Source organism: Heterodontus francisci, chromosome 13, assembly GCF_036365525.1.
Source record: "Heterodontus francisci isolate sHetFra1 chromosome 13, sHetFra1.hap1, whole genome shotgun sequence".
In the NCBI taxonomy this organism is placed as follows: Eukaryota; Metazoa; Chordata; class Chondrichthyes; order Heterodontiformes; family Heterodontidae; genus Heterodontus; species Heterodontus francisci.
Window position 1 is genome coordinate 120,687,950 of NC_090383.1, and position 18,951 is coordinate 120,706,900.

General features: G+C 47.7%; 1 protein-coding gene across 2 annotated transcripts in view; it reads right to left on the minus strand.

The window, feature by feature from the left end:
- Nucleotides 1-18,951, minus strand: part of LOC137376663 (stathmin-4-like) — a 58,234-nt gene that overhangs the window by 19,426 nt on the left and 19,857 nt on the right. For both annotated transcript variants that reach the window (XM_068045638.1, XM_068045639.1), the window contains exons 2-4: nucleotides 8,599-8,684; nucleotides 7,140-7,235; nucleotides 4,391-4,596 (exon numbers count right to left, since the gene is read on the minus strand). In XM_068045638.1, coding sequence (XP_067901739.1) covers nucleotides 4,391-4,596; nucleotides 7,140-7,235; nucleotides 8,599-8,611 — 315 coding nt within the window. In that variant the 5' untranslated portion in view covers nucleotides 8,612-8,684. The remainder of the gene's footprint in view (nucleotides 1-4,390; nucleotides 4,597-7,139; nucleotides 7,236-8,598; nucleotides 8,685-18,951) is intronic.

Sequence of the window (18,951 nt, forward strand, 5' to 3'; positions counted from 1 at the left end):
TGAGAGACTAAGACCCCAGTCAGTGTCCAGATATCTCCCTGAGAGACTGAGAACCCAGTCAGTGTCCAGATATCTCCCTGAGAGACTGAGACCCCAGTCAGTGTCCAGATATCTCCCTGAGAGACTGAGACCCCAGTCTGTGTCCAGATATCTCCCTGAGAGACTGAGACCCTAGTCAGTGTCCAGATGTCTCCCTGAGAGACTGAGACCCTAGTCAGCGTCCAGATATCTCCCTGAGAGACTAAGACCCCAGTCAGTGTCCAGATATCTCCCTGAGAGACTGAGAACCCAGTCAGTGTCCAGATATCTCCCTGAGAGACTGAGACACTAGTCAGTGTCCAGATATCTCCCTGAGAGACTGAGAATCCAATCAGTGTCCAGATGTCTCCCTGAGAGACTGAGACCCCAGTCAGTGTCCAGATATCTCCCTGAGAGACTGAGACCCCAGTCAGTGTCCAGATGTCTCCCTGAGAGACTGAGACCCCAGTCAGTGTCCAGATATCTCCCTGAGAGACTGAGAACCCAGTCAGTGTCCAGATATCTCCCTGAGAGACTGAGACCCTAGTCAGTGTCCAGATATCTCCCTGAGAGACTGACCCCAGTCAGTGTCCAGATATCTCCCTGAGAGACTGAGACCCTAGTCAGTGTCCAGATATCTCCCTGAGAGACTGAGACCCCAGTCAGTGTCCAGATATCTCCCCGAGAGACTGAGATCCCAGTCAGTGTCCAGATATCTCCCTGAGAGACCGAGACCCCAGTCAGTGTCCAGACATCTTGAGAGACTGAGACCCCAGTCAGTGTCCAGATATCTCCATGAGAGACCGAGACCCCAGTCAGTGTCCAGATAGCTCCCTGAGTGACCAAGACCCCAGTCAGTGTCCAGATATCTCCTTGAGAGACCGAGACCCCAGTCTGTGTCCAGATATCTCCCCGAGAGACTGAGACCCCAGTCAGTGTCCAGATATCTCCCCGAGAGACTGACCCCAGTCAGTGTCTAGATATCTCCCTGAGAGACTGAGAACCCAGTCAGTGTCCAGATATCTCCCCGAAAGACTGAGAACCTAGTCAGTGTCCAAATATCTCCATGAGAGACCGAGACCCCAGTCAGTGTCCAGTTAGCTCCCTGAGTGACCAAGACCCCAGTCAGTGTCCAGATATCTCCTTGAGAGACCGAGACCCCAGTCTGTGTCCAGATATCTCCCCGAGAGACTGAGACCCCAGTCAGTGTCCAGATATCTCCTTGAGAGACCGAGACCCCAGTCTGTGTCCAGATATCTCCCCGAGAGACTGAGACTCCAGTCAGTGTCCAGATGTCTCCCTGAGAGACTGAGACCCCAGTCAGTGTCCAGATATCTCCTTGAGAGACCGAGACCCCAGTCAGTGTCCAGATATCTCCCTGAGTGACCAAGACCCCAGTCAGTGTCCAGATATCTCCTTGAGTGACCGAGACCCCAGTCTGTGTCCAGATATCTCCCCGAGAGACTGAGACCCCAGTCAGTGTCCAGATATCTCCCTGAGAGACTGACCCCAGTCAGTGTCCAGTTATCTCCCCGAGAGACTGAGATCTCAGTCAGTGTCCAGATATCTCCCTGAGAGACTGAGACCGCAGTCTGTGTCCAGATATCTCCCCGAGAGACTGAGACCCCAATCAGTGTCCAGATATCTCCCTGAGAGACTGAGACCCCAGTCAGTGTCCAGATATCTCCCCGAGAGACTGAGATCTCAGTCAGTGTCCAGATATCTCCCCGAGAGACTGAGATCTCAGTCAGTGTCCAGATATCTCCCCGAGGGACTGAGACCCCAGTCAGTGTCCAGATATCTCCCCGAGACTGAGACCCCAGTCAGTGTCCAGATATCTCCCTGAGAGACTGAGACCCCAGTCAGTGTCCAGATATCTCCCCGAGAGACTGAGATCTCAGTCAGTGTCCAAATATCTCCCCGAGAGACTGAGATCCCAATCAGTGTCCAGATATCTCCCTGAGAGACTGAGATCCCAATCAGTGTCCAGATATCTCCCTGAGAGACTGAGACCCCAGTCAGTGTCCAGATATCTCCCCGAGACTGACCGCAGTCAGTGTCCAGATATCTCCCTGAGAGACTGAGACCCCAGTCAGTGTCCAGATATCTCCTTGAGAGACCGAGACCCCAGTCAGTGTCCAGATAGCTCCCTGAGTGACCAAGACCCCAGTCAGTGTCCAGATATCTCCTTGAGTGACCGAGACCCCAGTCTGTGTCCAGATATCTCCCCGAGAGACTGAGACCCCAGTCAGTGTCCAGATATCTCCCTGAGAGACTGACCCCAGTCAGTGTCCAGATATATCCCCGAGGGACTGAGATCTCAGTCAGTGTCCAGATATCTCCCTGAGAGACTGAGACCCCAGTCTGTGTCCAGATATCTCCCCGAGAGACTGAGACCCCAATCAGTGTCCAGATATCTCCCTGAGAGACTGAGACCCCAGTCAGTGTCCAGATATCTCCCCGAGAGACTGAGATCTCAGTCAGTGTCCAGATATCTCCTTGAGAGACCGAGACCCCAGTCTGTGTCCAGATATCTCCCCGAGAGACTGAGACCCCAATCAGTGTCCAGATATCTCCCTGAGAGACTGAGACCCCAGTCAGTGTCCAGATATCTCCCCGAGAGACTGAGATCTCAGTCAGTGTCCAGATATCTCCCCGAGAGACTGAGATCTCAGTCAGTGTCCAGATATTTCCCCGAGAGACTGAGATCTCAGTCAGCGTCCAGATATCTCCCTGAGAGACTGAGACCCCAGTCAGTGTCCAGATATCTCCCCGAGACTGAGACCCCAGTCAGTGTCCAGATATCTCCCTGAGAGACTGAGACCCCAGTCAGTGTCCAGATATCTCCCCGAGAGACTGAGAACCCAATCAGTGTCCAGATATCTCCCCGAGAGACTGAGAACCCAGTCAGTGTCCAGATATCTCCCTGAGAGACTGAGACCCCAGTCAGTGTCCAGATATCTCCCCGAGAGACTGAGATCCCAATCAGTGTCCAGATATCTCCCCGAGAGACTGAGATCTCAGTCAGTGTCCAGATATCTCCCCGAGGGACTGAGACCCCAGTCAGTGTCCAGATATCTCCCCGAGACTGAGACCCCAGTCAGTGTCCAGATATCTCCCTGAGAGACTGAGACCCCAGTCAGTGTCCAGATATCTCCCTGAGAGACTGAGACCCCAGTCTGTGTCCAGATATCTCCCCGAGAGACTGAGACCCCAATCAGTGTCCAGATATCTCCCTGAGAGACTGAGACCCCAGTCAGTGTCCAGATATCTCCCCGAGAGACTGAGATCTCAGTCAGTGTCCAGATATCTCCTTGAGAGACCGAGACCCCAGTCTGTGTCCAGATATCTCCCCGAGAGACTGAGACCCCAATCAGTGTCCAGATATCTCCCTGAGAGACTGAGACCCCAGTCAGTGTCCAGATATCTCCCCGAGAGACTGAGATCTCAGTCAGTGTCCAGATATCTCCCCGAGAGACTGAGATCTCAGTCAGTGTCCAGATATTTCCCCGAGAGACTGAGATCTCAGTCAGTGTCCAGATATCTCCCTGAGAGACTGAGACCCCAGTCAGTGTCCAGATATCTCCCCGAGAGACTGAGAACCCAATCAGTGTCCAGATATCTCCCCGAGAGACTGAGAACCCAGTCAGTGTCCAGATATCTCCCTGAGAGACTGAGACCCCAGTCAGTGTCCAGATATCTCCCCGAGAGACTGAGATCCCAATCAGTGTCCAGATATCTCCCCGAGAGACTGAGATCTCAGTCAGTGTCCAGATATCTCCCCGAGGGACTGAGACCCCAGTCAGTGTCCAGATATCTCCCCGAGACTGAGACCCCAGTCAGTGTCCAGATATCTCCCTGAGAGACTGAGACCCCATTCAGTGTCCAGATATCTCCCCGAGAGACTGAGATCTCAGTCAGTGTCCAAATATCTCCCCGAGAGACTGAGATCCCAATCAGTGTCCAGATATCTCCCTGAGAGACTGAGACCCCAGTCAGTGTCCAGATATCACCCTGAGAGACTGAGACCCCAGTCAGTGTCCAGATATCTCCCCGAGGGACTGAGAACCCAATCAGTGTCCAGATATCTCCCCGAGAGACTGAGAACCCAGTCAGTGTCCAGATATCTCCCTGAGAGACTGAGACCCCAGTCAGTGTCCAGATATCTCCCCGAGAGACTGAGATCTCAGTCGGTGTCCAGATATCTCCCCGAGAGACTGAGACCACAGTCAGTGTCCAGATATCTCCCCGAGAGACCGAGACCCCAGTCAGTGTCCAGATATCTCCCCGAGAGACCGAGACCCCAGTCAGTGTCCAGATATCTCCCTGACTGTTTGGTTTTCCAGTATTTTAGGTTCACTCAGATTCTTACCTTCCTCCTCTCTTCAGCTGCCTCCAGTTTCTTCTGGATTTCTTCCAGTGATGGATCTCGCTTCTTCGGAAAAGCAGCGTGGAATTCCGGGACTCCCTCAAATGACGGTGGTTTCAGGATCACTTCAAATGACAGGCCAGATGCTCTCTTGTTCAGCTCCTTCACCTCCATGTCAGATATAAAGCACCAGTTCAGATCCACTGGATCTGAAAGGAAAAGGATCCACATTAAGTGTAAGTTACATTGGAACAGGCGGAGGCCATTCTGCCCATTGAGCCTGTTCAACAGTTTCATTTAGATCACGGCTGATCAGTACCTCAGCCCCAATTTCCTGCGTTTGCTTCATATCCCTTGATACCTTTACCCAACAAAAATCTATTGATCTTGGTCTTGAAAGCAGGTTCCCAGCCTCAACAGGGGAGAGAATTCCTGATTTCCACTCCTCATTATCTGATAAATCATTTCCTGATTTCACTGCTGAATGGCTCGGCTCCAATTTTATGATTTACATCCACTTCAAGATTCCTCCAGCAGAGAGAATAGTTTTTCTCTTTCTCTCCTATCAAATCCCTGTATCATTTTAAATACCTTGATTAATCACCTCTTAACCGTATAAATTGACGGAAATAAAGCCAAATTAATACAACCTGTCCTCATAATTTATCCCCCGCTCCCCCCCCCCCCCACCAAGCACCCCCCCCACCAAGACCCTGTTATTATTCTGATGAATCTGTTCTGCACCCCCTCCAAAGCCAATATCCTTGCGGTGCCCAGAACTGAAAGCAGTGCTCTAAATAGGGTCTAACCAGAGCTTTATATGACTTTAACTAACTTCCAGCTCTTTGTATACTAGCCCTCTTCAGATAAAGGCCAACATTCCAATAGCCTGCCAACATTTTTTTTGTACATGTCCACTAGCTTTTAGTGGTCCATTTACCTGAACACTCAAATCCCTCCACATCTCCTGGTCTCTTGCCATTTAGAAAATATTCAGATTTTTCTTTCTCAGATCCAAGGTGGATGACCTCACAATTCTCCACATTGAACTCCATCTGCTACAGTTTAGTCTGCTTATATAATCTGTCTATGTCCCTTTGTAACTTCCTACTCTATTTACTGTCCTTCGTGACTTAGTGTCAATAGTAAATTTGAACTTTAACTCCCTATTCCTTGAGCCATCATTGATAAGTCAACATGGGCTTATGAAAGGGAAATCATGTTTGACGAACCTGTTGGAGTTTTTTGAGGATGTTACTAACACAATGATAAAGGGCAGTTGGTGGACATGGTATACTTGGATTTTCAGAAGGCTTTTGATAAAATCCCCCACAGGAGGTTGGTTAGCAAAATTAAAGCACATAGGATAGGAGGTAATATACTGGCATGGATTAAGGATTTGTTAACAGGCAGAAAACAGAGAGTAGGAATAAACTGGTTATTCTCACATTGGCAGGTTGTGACTAGTGGAGTACTGCAGTGATCAGTGCTTGGGCCCCAGCTGTTCACAATATATATCAATGATTTGGACGTGGGGACCAAATGTAGTATTTCCAAGTTCGAAGATGACACAAAACTAGGTGGGAATGTGTGTTGTGAGGAAGATGCAAGGCGGCTTCAAGGGGATTTGGACAGACTTAGTGAGTGGGCAAGAACATGACAAATGGAAGATAATGTGGAAAAATGTGAGATTATCCACTTTGGTAGGAGGAATAGATGTGCAGAGTATTTCTTAAATGGTAAGAGATTAGAAAGTGTAGATATACAAAGGGACCTGGGTGTCCTTATCAATAAGTCACTGAAAGCTAACATGCAGGTGCAGCAAGCAATTAGGAAGGCAAATGGTAAATTAGCCTTTGTTGCAAGAGTTTCAATTGTATCGAACCTTGGTTAGACCGCACCTGGAGTACTGTGTGCAGTTTTGGTCCCCTTACCTTAGGAAGGATATTATTGCCATAGAGAGAGTGCAATGAAGATTCACCAGACTTGTTCCCGGGATGATGGGACTGTCCTATGAAGAGAGATTGGGGAAACTGGGCCTGTATTCTCCAGAGTTTCGAAGAATGAGAGGTGATCTCATTGAAACCTACAAAATACTTAAAGGGATAGACAGGGTAGATGCAGCTAAGATGTTTCCCCTGGTTGGGGAGTCTCGAACCAGGGGACACAATTTCAAAATAAGGGGGAAACCACTTAGGACAGAGATGAGGAGAAATTTCTTTACTCAGTGGGTTGTGAATCTTTGGAATTCTCTACCCCAGAGGGCTGTGGAAGCTCAGTCATTGAGTATGTTTAAAGCAGAGATTGACAGATTTCTAAATACCAATGACATAAAGGGATATGGGGATAGTGTGGGAAAAAGGCATTGAAGTGGATGATCAGCCATGATCATATTGAATGGCAGGGCAGACTTGATGGGCTGAATGGCCTACTCCTGTTCCTATGTTCCTATGATAAATATGGTGAAAGATGCAGATCAAGGCTTCATCACAATAGCTAAACTCACATGCAGGAAAATGAAGTGTCTGGGACATAGTCAATTTTAAAAATCTGTGCTCACTTCCGATATAAATTCCTGTGATCACATTTAGAATGAAAATGGATTGTGCAAATGCGTCACACTGTTGTAATGCCCTCCCAGCAATGCAGGGTGCTGTTTCAACTCTGTTTCTCAGCGTAACTGCAGATGTCTCTATCTGCCCCCAGAGTCAAGCACTGTACTGACAGCACAGACACCAGTGCAATCACTCACCATCAAATTTATAGAGAGTTTTGTTGCGTGGCTCAGGGTTGAAGCAGGAACACAGCAAGTTGAACAGAGGCAGTTCCCTCATCTTCTGTTTGTAGGCTGGAAATGAAAGGATGTTGAGCAATTAGAGTACAGCAGGGTGTGACGTAGGGTGCTCACCCCCAATTATTGAAACACACCACTATTCTTATATTCTATTGTAGTATTCCTAAAGACATCATGTTAAAGTGTAACGTGAAGTTACAGCTCTGTAATAAAAAGGACACTGGCTGTTACAAGATTAGTTACTGCATTGTCACTATTGCTGCAACTGTGGATATTACAAGCCCTGTAACTGTACAGTCAGTGTTCGGGACTGGATTGTGCACACCCCAAGAAAAATCCTTTTAAATCTCATAATTTACGCTTTTGAGAGTTAAGCAATATTCTTCTTTCAGATCTGGCTTGCTGCTTTGTAATGATGAAATGTCTGCCTCCAATTGTCTTCCCTTTAATGTTTATAGGCTCTCTCCCTCTCTCTCTTTCTCTCTCTCTCTCTGGTCTTTCTCTCTCTCTCTCTCTGGTCTTTCTCTCTGGCTCTCTCTCTGGTCTTTCTCTCTGGCTCTCTCTCTGGTCTTTCTCTCTGGCTCTCTTTCTCTCTCTCTGGTCTTTCTCTCTCTCTCTCTGGTCTTTCTCTCTCTCTCTCTGGTGTTTCTCTCTCTCTCTCTCTCTCTCTGGTCTTTCTCTCTGGCTCTCTCTCTCTCTCTCTGGTCTTTCTCTCTCTCTCTCTCTCTGGTCTTTCTCTCTGGCTCTCTCTTTCTCTGATCTTTCTGTCTGTCTCTCTCTCTCTCTCCCTCTGTCTGGTCTTACTCTCTCTCTCTGTTCTCTCTCTCTCTCTCTCTCTGGTCTTTCTCTCTCTCTCTCTCTCTCTCTCTCTCTCTCTGGTCTTTCTCTCTCTCTCTCTGGTCTTTCTCTCTCTCTGGTCTTTCTCTCTCTCTATGGTCTCTCTCTCTCTGGTCTTTCTCTCTCTCTCTCTCTCTCTCTCTGGTATTTCTCTCTCTCTCTGGTCTTTGTCTCTCTTTCTCTCTGGTCTTTGTCTCTCTCTCTCTCTCTCTCTCTCTCTGGTCTTTCTCTCTGGCTCTCTCTCTCTCTGATCTTTCTGTCTGTCTGTCTCTCTCTCTCTGGTCTTTCTCTCTCTCTCTGGTCTCCCTCTCTCTCTCTCTCTGGTCTTTCTCTCTGGCTCTCTCTCTCTCTCTCTCTCTCTGGTCTTTCTCTCTCTCTCTCTGGTCTTTCTCTCTCTCTCTCTCTCTCTCTCTCTGGTCTTTCTCTCTCTCTCTGGTCTCTCTCTCTCTGGTCTTTCTCTCTCTCTCTCTCTGGTCTTTCTCTCTCTCTCTCTGGCTGGAGTAATCTCTACAAGTCAGGTTAAAATAATTGTGCAGTCCCTTTGTTGGGATGGCATTGTGAGTTTCAGGGTGATACGTACCAGACAGTGACATGGTAACTGAATGAATCAGCGCGACCTGACCCAGAAACAGAGGACAATGGAAAACGGCAGCTCAGAAAAAACGTCTGTGGAAAAAGAAGAGAGAAAATGAACAGAGGCTAAAGATAATGAACCGACTGGTGGAGACCCACGAAGCTCAATACAACACCTGGGCGACACACCTGGGAAATCCTGCAAATCATTTGAGGAGCTGGAAATGAAAATCAACAACTCGAAGAGAATTCAAGCAGTTAGATCAGGCAGACTGACTGATGTGAGAGAATGTTGAGAGTGAATGCCTGACACAGCAAGGAGCTCAACACCACAAATTACAGACTGTTACGACAGTCATTGTTTGGGACTATGGATATTACAGACTGTTAATGCAGTCATAAGAACATACGAAATAGGAGTAGGAGTAGCCCATTCAGCCCCTCGAGCCTGCTCCACCATTCAGCACGATCATGACTGATCTGATCGTGGCCTCAACTCCACTTTCCTGTTGGCCCCCCATAACCCTGCAGATCAAAAATGTGTCTAACTCAGCCTTGAATATACTCAATGACCCAGCCTCCACTGCTCTCTGGGAAAGAGAATTCCAAAGATTAACGACCCTCAGAGAAGAAATTCCTCCTCATCTCCATCTTAAATGGGAGACCCCTTATTTTCAAACTATGCTTCCTAATTATAGATTACTCCACGAGGGGAAATATCCTCTCAGCATTTACCCTGTCAAGCCCCCTCAGAATCTTATATGTTTCAATAAGATCATGTCTCATTCTTCTAAACTCCAATGAGTATGGGCCCAATCTCCTCAACCTTTCCTCATAAGAAAAACCCCTCATCCCAGAAATCAGCCCAGTGAACCTTCTCTGAACTGTCTCCAATGCAATATATCCCTTCTTAAATAAGGAGATCAAAACTGTACACAGTACTCTAGGTGCGGTCTCACCAATGCCCTGTACAGTTATAGCAAGACTTCCTTACTTTTATACTCCATCCCTCTTGCAATAAAGGCCAACATTCCATTTGCCTTCCTAATTACTTGCGCACCTGCTTGATAACTTTTTTGTGATTCATGTACAAGGATACCCGGATCCCTCTGTATCACCGCATATTGCAGTCTCTCCCCATGTAAATAATAATTTGAATAATATTTTGCTTTTCTATTCTTTCTACCTCACATTTTCCCCCATTATACTCTATCGGCCAAATTTTTGCCCACTTACTTAACCTATCTATATCCCTTTACAGACCTCCTCATTTTTTTAAAATTCATTCATGGGATGTGGGCGTCACTGGCTATGCCAGCATTTATTGCCTATCCCTAATTGCCCTTGAGAAGGTGGTGGTGAGCTGCCTTCTTGAACCGCTGCAGTCCATGTGAGGTAGGTACACCCACAGTGCTGTTAGGAAGGGAGTTCCAGGATTTTGACCCAGCAACAGTGAAGGAACGGTGATATAGTTCCAAGTCAGGATGGTGTGTGACTTGGAGGGGAACTTGCAGGTGGTGGTGTTCCCATGCATCAGCTGACCTTGTCCTTCGAGGTGGTAGAGGTCGCGGGTTTGGAAGGTGCTGTCTAAGGAGCCTTGGTGCGTTGTTGCAGTGCATCTTGTAGATGGTACACACTGCTGCCACTGTGCCTCGGTGGTGGAGGGAGTGAATGTTTGTGGCTGGGGTGCCAATCAAGCGGGCTGCTTTGTCCTGGATGGTGTCGAGCTTCTTTGGTGTTGTTGGAGCTGCACCCATCCAGGCAAGTGGAGAGTATTTCATCACACTCCTGACTTGTGCCTTGTAGATGGTGGACAGGCTTTGGGGAGTCAGGAGGTGAGTTACTCGCCGCAGGATTCCTAGCCGCTAACCTGCTCTTGTAGCTACGGTATTTATATGGCTACTCCAGTTCAGTTTCTGGTCAATGGTAGCCCCTAGGATGTTGATAATGGGGGATTCAGCGATGGTAATGCTGTTGAATGTCAAGGGGAGATGGTTAGATTCTCTCTTGTTGGAGATGGTCATTGCCTGGCACTTGTGTGGCGCAAATGTTGCTTGCCACTTATCAGCCCAAGCCTGGATATTGTCCAGGTCTTGCTGCATTTCTACACGGACTGCTTCAGTATCTGAGGAGTTGCGAATGGTGCTGAACATTGTGCAATCATCAGCGAACATCCCCACTTCTGACCTTATGATTGAAGGAAGGTCATTGATGAAGCAGCTGAAGATGGTTGGGCCTAGGACTTTGAAAATAACTTCCTTTCCCTTTTATCTTATATCATCAGCAAATTTCTCTGCAATACACTGTCCATTCATTAATATAGATTGTAAATAGTTGAGGCCCCAGCACTGATCCCTGTGGCACCCCACTAGTTACAGTTTTCCAACCTGTAAATAACCCATTTATCCCTACTCTCTATTTCCTGTTAGTTAGCCAGTCCTCTATCCATGCTAATATATTATCCCCAAACACCAACAACTTATCTTGACCAGTAACCTTTGATGTGGAACCTTCTCAAATGCCTTTTGGAAATCCAAATAAACTACATCTACTGGTTCCTCTTTATCCACCCTGCTCATTACATCCTCAAAGAACTCTGATAAATTTGTCAAACACAATTTCCCTTTCATAAAACTGTTGTCTCTGCCTGATTGCATTCTGATTTTCTAAATGTTCTGCTACTACTTTCTTAAGAATGGATTCCAGCATTTTCCCACTGACAGATGTTCAGCTAACTGTCCTATAGTTTCCTGCTTTCTGTCTCCCTCCTTTCTTGAATAGAGTTGTTACATTTGCAGTTTTCCAATCCACTGGGACCTTTCCAGAATCTAGGGAATTTTGGAAGATTACAACCAATGCATCCACTATCTCTGCAGCCACTTCTTTTCTTCTTTCAAGGCTCTAGGATGCAGGCCATCAGGCCCAGGGACTTGTCAACCTTTAGTCCCATTAGTTTTCCCAGTACAATTTCTCCCGTGTTAGTGATTGTTTTAAGTTCAACCCTCCCTTTTGCCCCCTGATTCTCTACTAATATTGGGATGTTTTTAGTGTCTTCTACTGTGAAGAAAGATACAGAGTATTTATTCAATGTCTCTACCATTTCCATAGAACCATAGAAAAATTACGGCACAGAAGGAGGCCATTCAGCCCGCCGTGTCCATGCCGGCCAAAAATAAAATGCTGCCCATGTTGGAATCATGTTGGTTTAGTGATTGTTCTGGATTGTGTGGGATCTGTGTTAGGTTGGTGATTGTTTTGGATAGTGTGGGATCGGTGTTGGGTTGGTGATTGTTCAGGATAGTGTGGGATCGGTGTTGGGTTGGTGATTGTTCTGGAATGTGTGGGATCTGTGTTGGGTTGGTGATTGTTCTGGATAGTGTGTGACCGGTGTTGGGTTGGTGATTGTTCAGGATAGTGTGGGATCGGGGTTGGGTTGGTGATTGTTCCGGATTGTGTGGGGTCTGTGTTGGGTTGGTGATTGTTTTGGATGGTGTGGGATCGGTGTTGGGTTGGTGATTGTTCCGGATTGTGTGGGATCTGTGTTGGGTTGGTGATTGTTCTGGATAGTGTGGGATCGGTGTTGGATTGGTGATTGTTCTGGATAGTGTGGGATCGGTGTTGGATTGGTGATTGTTCTGGATTGTGTGGGATCTGTGTTGGGTTGGTGATTGTACTGGATTGTGTGGGATTGGTGTTGGGTTGGTGATTGTTCTGGATTGTGTGGGATCTGTGTTGGGTTGGTGATTGTACTGGATTGTGTGGGATTGGTGTTGGGTTGGTGATTGTTCTAGATAGTGTGGGATCGGTGTTGTGTTGGTGATTGTTTTGGATAGTGTGGGATCGGTGTTGGGTTGGTGATTGTTCTGGATAGTGTGGGATCGGTGTTGGGTTGGTGATTTTTCTGGAATGTGTGGGATCATGTTGGGTTGGTGATTGTTCTGGATTGTGTGGGATCTGTGTTGGGTTGGTGATTTTTCTGGAATGTGTGGGATCATGTTGGGTTGGTGATTGTTCTGGATTGTGTGGGATCGGTGTTGTGTTGGTGATTTTTCTGGAATGTGTGGGATCATGTTGGGTTGGTGACTGTTCTGGATTGTGTGGGATTGGTGTTGGGTTGGTGATTGTACTGGATTGTGTGGGATTGGTGTTGGGTTGGTGATTGTTCTGGATAGTGTGGGATCGGGGTTGGGTTGGTGATTGTTCTGGATTGTGTGGGATCGGTGTTGGGTGGGCGAATGTTCTGGATAGTGCGGGATCGGTGTTGGGTTGGTGATTGTTCTGGATTGTGTGGGATCTGTGTTGGGTTGGTGATTGTTCTGGATTGTGTGGGATCACTGTTGGGTTGGTGATTGTTCTGGATAGTGTGGGATCGGTGTTGGGTTGGTGATTGTTCTGGATTGTGTGGGATCTGTGTTGGGTTGGTGATTGTTCTGGATTGTGTGGGATCACTGTTGGGTTGGTGATTGTTCTGGATAGTGTGGGATCGGTGTTGGGTTGGTGATTGTTCTGGATAGTGTGGGATCGGTGTTGGGTTGGTGATTTTTCTGGAATGTGTGGGATCATGTTGGGTTGGTGATTGTTCTGGATTGTGTGGGATCGGTGTTGGGTTGGTGATTTTTCTGGAATGTGTGGGATCATGTTGGGTTGGTGATTGTTCTGGATTGTGTGGGATTGGTGTTGGGTTGGTGATTGTACTGGATTGTGTGGGATTGGTGTTGGGTTGGTGATTGTTCTGGATAGTGTGGGATCGGGGTTGGGTTGGTGATTGTTCTGGATTGTGTAGGATCGGTGTTGGGTTGGCGATTGTTCTGGATTGTGTGGGATCGGTGTTGGGTTGGTGATTGTTCTGCATAGTGTGGGATCGGTGTTGGGTTGATGATTGTTCTGGATTGTGTGGGATCGGTGTTGGGTTGGTAATAGTTCTAGATTGTGTGGGATCGGTGTTGGGTTGGTGATTGTTCTGGATAGTGTGGGATCGGTGTTGGGTTGATAATTTTTCTGGAATGTGTGGGATCATGTTGGGTTGGTGATTGTTCTGGATTGTGTGGGATCGGTGTTGGGTTGGTGATTGTTCTGGATTGTGTGGGATCGGTGTTGGGTTGGTAATAGTTCTAGATTGTGTGGGATCGGTGTTGGGTTGGTGATTGTTCTGGATAGTGTGGGATCGGTGTTGGGTTGATAATTTTTCTGGAATGTGTGGGATCATGTTGGGTTGGTGATTATTCTGGATTGTGTGGGATCTGTGTTGGATTGGTGATTGTTCTGGATAGTGTAGGATCGGTGTTGGGTTGGTGATTGTTTTGGATAATGTGGGATCGGTGTTGGGTTGGTGATTGTTCTGGAATGTGTGGGATCAGTGTTGGATTGGTGATTGTTCTGGATTGTGTGGGATCGGTGTTGGGTTGGTGATTGTTCTGGATAGTGTGGGATCGGTGTTGGGTTGGTGATTGTTCTGGATAGTGTGGGAATGGAATTGAGTTGTTGATTGTTCTGGATAGTGTGGGATCGGTGTTGGGTTGGTGATTGTACTGGATAGTGTGGGATCGGTGTTGGGTTGGTGATTGTTTTGGATGGTGTGGAATCGGTGTTGGGTTGGTGATTGTTTTGGATGATGTGGAATCGGTGTTGGATTGGTGATTGTTCTGGATGGTGTGGGATCGGTGTTGGGTTGGTGATTGTTCTGGATAGTGTGGGATCATGTTGTGTTGTTGATTGTTCTGGATTGTGTGGGATCTGTGTTGGGTTGGTGATTGTACTGGATAGTGTGGGATCGGTGTTGGGTTGGTGATTGTTTTGGATGGTGTGGAATCGGTGTTGGATTGGTGATTGTTCTGGATGGTGTGGGATCGGTGTTGGGTTGGTGATTGTTCTGGATAGTGTGGGATCATGTTGTGTTGTTGATTGTTCTGGATTGTGTGGGATCTGTGTTGGGTTGGTGATTGTTCTGGATCGGGTGGGATCGGTGTTGGGTTGGTGATTGTTCTGGATCGGGTGGGATCGGTGTTGGGTTGGTGATTGTTCTGGATTGTGTGGGATTGGTGTTGGGTTGGTGATTGTTCTGGATAGTGTGGGATCAGTGTTGGGTTGGTGATTGTTCTGGATTGTGTGGGATTGGTGTTGGGTTGGTGATTGTTCTGGATAGTGTGGGATCGGTGTTGGGTTGGTGATTGTTCTGGATTGGGTGGGATCGGTGTTGGGTTGGTGATTGTTCTGGATAGTGTGGGATCCGTGTTGGTTTCGTGATTGTTCTGGATTGTGTGGGGTCTGTGTTGGGTTGGTGATTGTTTTGGATTGTGTGTGATCGGTGTTGGGTTGGTGATTGTTCAGGATAGTGTGGGATCGGTGTTGGGTTGGTGATTGTTCTGGATAGTGTGGGATCGGTGTTGGGTTGGTGATTTTTCTGGAATGTGTGGGATCATCTTGGGTTGGTGATTGTTCTGGATTGTGTGGGATCTGTGTTGGGTTGATGATTGTTTTGGATAGTGTGGGATCGATGATGGGTTGGTCATTGTTTTGGATGGTGTGGGATCGGTGTTGGGTTGGTGATTGTTCTGGTTCGAGTGGCATCGGTGTTGGGTTGGTGATTGTTCTGGATAGTGTAGGATCGGTGTTGGGTTGGTGATTGTTCTGGATTGTGTGGGATCATGTTGTGTTGGTGATTGTTCTGGATTGTGTCGGATCATGTTGGGTTGGTGATTGTTTTGGATTGTGTGGGATCGGTGTTGGGTTGGTGATTGTTCTGGATAGTGTGGGATCGGTGTTGGGTTGGTGATTGTTCTGTATAGTGTGGGATCGGTGTTGGGTTGGTGATTGTTCTGGATAGTGTGGGATCGGTGTTGGGTTGGTGATTGTTTTGGATGGTGTGGGATCGGTGTTGGGTTGGTGATTGTTCTGGATTGTGTCGGATCATGTTGGGTTGGTGATTGTTCTGGATAGTGTGGGATCGGTGTTGGGTCGGTGATTGTTTTGGATTGTGTGGGATCGGTGTTGGTTTGCTGATTGTTCTGGATTGTGTTCGATCGGTGTTGGGTTGGTGATTGTTCTGGATTGTGTGGGATCGGTGTTGGGTTGGTGATTGTTCTGGATAGTGTGGGATCGGTGTTGGGTTGGTGATTGTTTTGGATGGTGTGGGATCGGTGTTGGGTTGGTGATTGTTCTGGATTGTGTCGGGTCATGTTGGGTTGGTGATTGTTCTGGATAGTGCGGGATCGGTGTTGGGTCGGTGATTGTTCTGGATTGTGTGGGATCAGTGTTGGATTGGTGATTGTTCTGGATAGTGTGGGATCGGTGTTGGGTTGGTGATTGTTCTGGATAGTGTGGGATCGGTGTTGGGTTGGTGATTGTTCTGGATAGTGTGGGATCGGTGTTGGGTTGGTGATTGTTTTGGATGGTGTGGGATCGGTGTTGGGTTGGTGATTGTTTTGGATGGTGTGGGATCGGTGTTGGGTTGGTGATTGTTTTGGATGGTGTGGGATCGGTGTTGGGTTGGTGATTGTTCTGGATAGTGTGGGATCGGTGTTGGGTTGGTGATTGTTATGGATAGTGTGGGATCGGTGTTGGGTTGGTGATTGTTTTGGATGGTGTGGGATCGGTGTTGGGTTGGTGATTGTTCTGGATTGTGTGGGATCGGTGTTGGGTTGGTGATTGTTCTGGATTGTGTGGGATCGGTGTTGGGTTGGTGATTGTTCTGGATAGTGTGGGATCGGTGTTGGGTTGATCATTGTTCTGGATAGTGTGGGATCGCTGTTGGGTTGGTGATTGTTCTGGATTGTGTCGGATCATGTTGGGTTGGTGATTGTTCTGGATAGTGTGGGATCGGTGTTGGGTCGGTGATTGTTTTGGATTGTGTGGGATCGGTGTTGGTTTGCTGATTGTTCTGGATTGTGTTCGATCGGTGTTGGGTTGGTGATTGTTCTGGATTGTGTGGGATCGGTGTTGGGTTGGTGATTGTTCTGGATAGTGTGGGATCGGTGTTGGGTTGGTGATTGTTCTGGATAGTGTGGGATCGGTGTTGGGTTGGTGATTGTTCTGTATAGTGTGGGATCGGTGTTGGGTTGGTGATTGTTTTGGATGGTGTGGGATCGGTGTTGGGTTGGTGATTGTTCTGGATTGTGTGGGATCGGTGTTGGGTTGGTGATTGTTTTGGATGGTGTGGGATCGGTGTTGGGTTGGTGATTGTTCTGGAATGTGTCGGATCATGTTGGGTTGGTGATTGTTCTGGATAGTGTGGGATCGGTGTTGGGTCGGTGATTGATTTGGATTGTGTGGGATCGGTGTTGGTTTGCTGATTGTTCTGGATTGTGTTCGATCGGTGTTGGGTTGGTGATTGTTCTGGATTGTGTGGGATCGGTGTTGGGTTGGTGATTGTTCTGGATAGTGTGGGATCGGTGTTGGGTTGGTGATTGTTTTGGATGGTGTGGGATCGGTGTTGGGTTGGTGATTGTTCCGGATTGTGTCGGGTCATGTTGGGTTGGTGATTGTTCTGGATAGTGCGGGATCGGTGTTGGGTCGGTGATTGTTCTGCATTGTGTGGGATCGGTGTTGGGTTGGTGATTGTTCTGGATAGTGTGGGATCGGTGTTGGGTTGGTGATTGTTCTGGATAGTGTGGGATCGGTGTTGTGTTGGTGATTGTTCTGGATTGTGTGGGATCGGTGTTGGGTTGGTGATTGTTCTGGATATTGTGGGAACGGAATTGGGTTGTTGATTGTTCTGGATAGTGTGGGATCGGTGTTGGGTTGGTGATTGTTCTGGTTCGAGTGGCATCGGTGTTGGATTGGTGATTGTTCTGGTTCGGATGGCATCTGTGTTGGGTTGGTGATTGTTCTGGATAGTGTAGGATCGGTGTTGGGTTGGTGATTGTTCTGGATTGTGTGGGATCGGAGTTGGGTTGGTGATTGTTCTGGATTGTGTCGGATCATGTTGGGTTGGTGATTGTTTTGGATTGTGTGGGATCGGTGTTGGGTTGGTGATTGTTCTGAATTGTGTGGGATCGGAGTTGGGTTGGTGATTGTTCTGGTTCGAGTGGCATCGGTGTTGGATTGGTGATTGTTCTGGTTCGGATGGCATCTGTGTTGGGTTGGTGATTGTTCTGGATAGTGTAGGATCGGTGTTGGGTTGGTGATTGTTCTGGATTGTGTGGGATCGGAGTTGGGTTGGTGATTGTTCTGGATTGTGTCGGATCATGTTGGGTTGGTGATTGTTTTGGATTGTGTGGGATCGGTGTTGGTTTGCTGTTTGTTCTGGATTTTGTGGGATCCGTGTTGGATTGGTGATTGTTCTGAATTGTGTGGGATCGGTGTTGGTTTGCTGTTTGTTCTGGATTGTGTGGGATCCGTGTTGGATTGGTGATTGTTCTGGATAGTGTGGGAACGGAATTGGGTTGTTGATTGTTCTGGATAGTGTGGGATCGGTGTTGGGTTGGTGATTGTTCTGGATAGTGTGGGATCGGTGTTGGGTTGGTGATTGTTTTGGATGGTGTGGGATCGGTGTTGGGTTAGTGATTGTTCTGGATTGTGTGGGATCTGTGTTGGGTTGGTGATTGTTCTGGATTGTGTGGGATCTGTGTTGGGTTGGTGATTGTTCAGGATTGTGTGGGATCGGTGTTGGGTTGTTGATTGTTCTGGATAGTGTGGGATCGGTGTTGGGTTGGTGATTGTTCTGGATTGTGTGGGATCGGTGTTGGGTTGTTGATTGTTCTGGATAGTGTGGGATCGGTGTTGGGTTGGTGATTGTTCTGGATTGTGTGGGATTGGTGTTGGGTTGGTGATTGTTCTGGATAGTGTGGGATCGGTGTTGGGTTGTTGATTGTTCTGGATAGTGTGGGATCGGTGTTGGGTTGGTGATTGTTCTGGATAGTGTGGGATCGGTGTTGGGTTGGTGATTGTTCTGGATTGTGTGGGATCGGTGTTGGGTTGGTGATTGTTCTGGATTGTGTGGGATCGGTGTTGGGTTGGTGATTGTTCTGGATAGTGTGGGATCGGTGTTGGGTTGGTGATTGTTCTGGATTGTGTGGGATCGGTGTTGGGTTGGTGATTGTTCTGGATTGTGTGGGATCGGTGTTGGGTTGGTGATTGTTCTGGATAGTGTGGGATCGGTGTTGGGTTGATCATTGTTCTGGATAGTGTGGGATCGGTGTTGGGTTGGTGATTGTTCTGGATTGTGTCGGATCATGTTGGGTTGGTGATTGTTCTGGATAGTGTGGGATCGGTGTTGGGTCGGTGATTGTTTTGGATTGTGTGGGATCGGTGTTGGTTTGCTGATTGTTCTGGATTGTGTTCGATCGGTGTTGGGTTGGTGATTGTTCTGGATTGTGTGGGATCGGTGTTGGGTTGGTGATTGTTCTGGATAGTGTGGGATCGG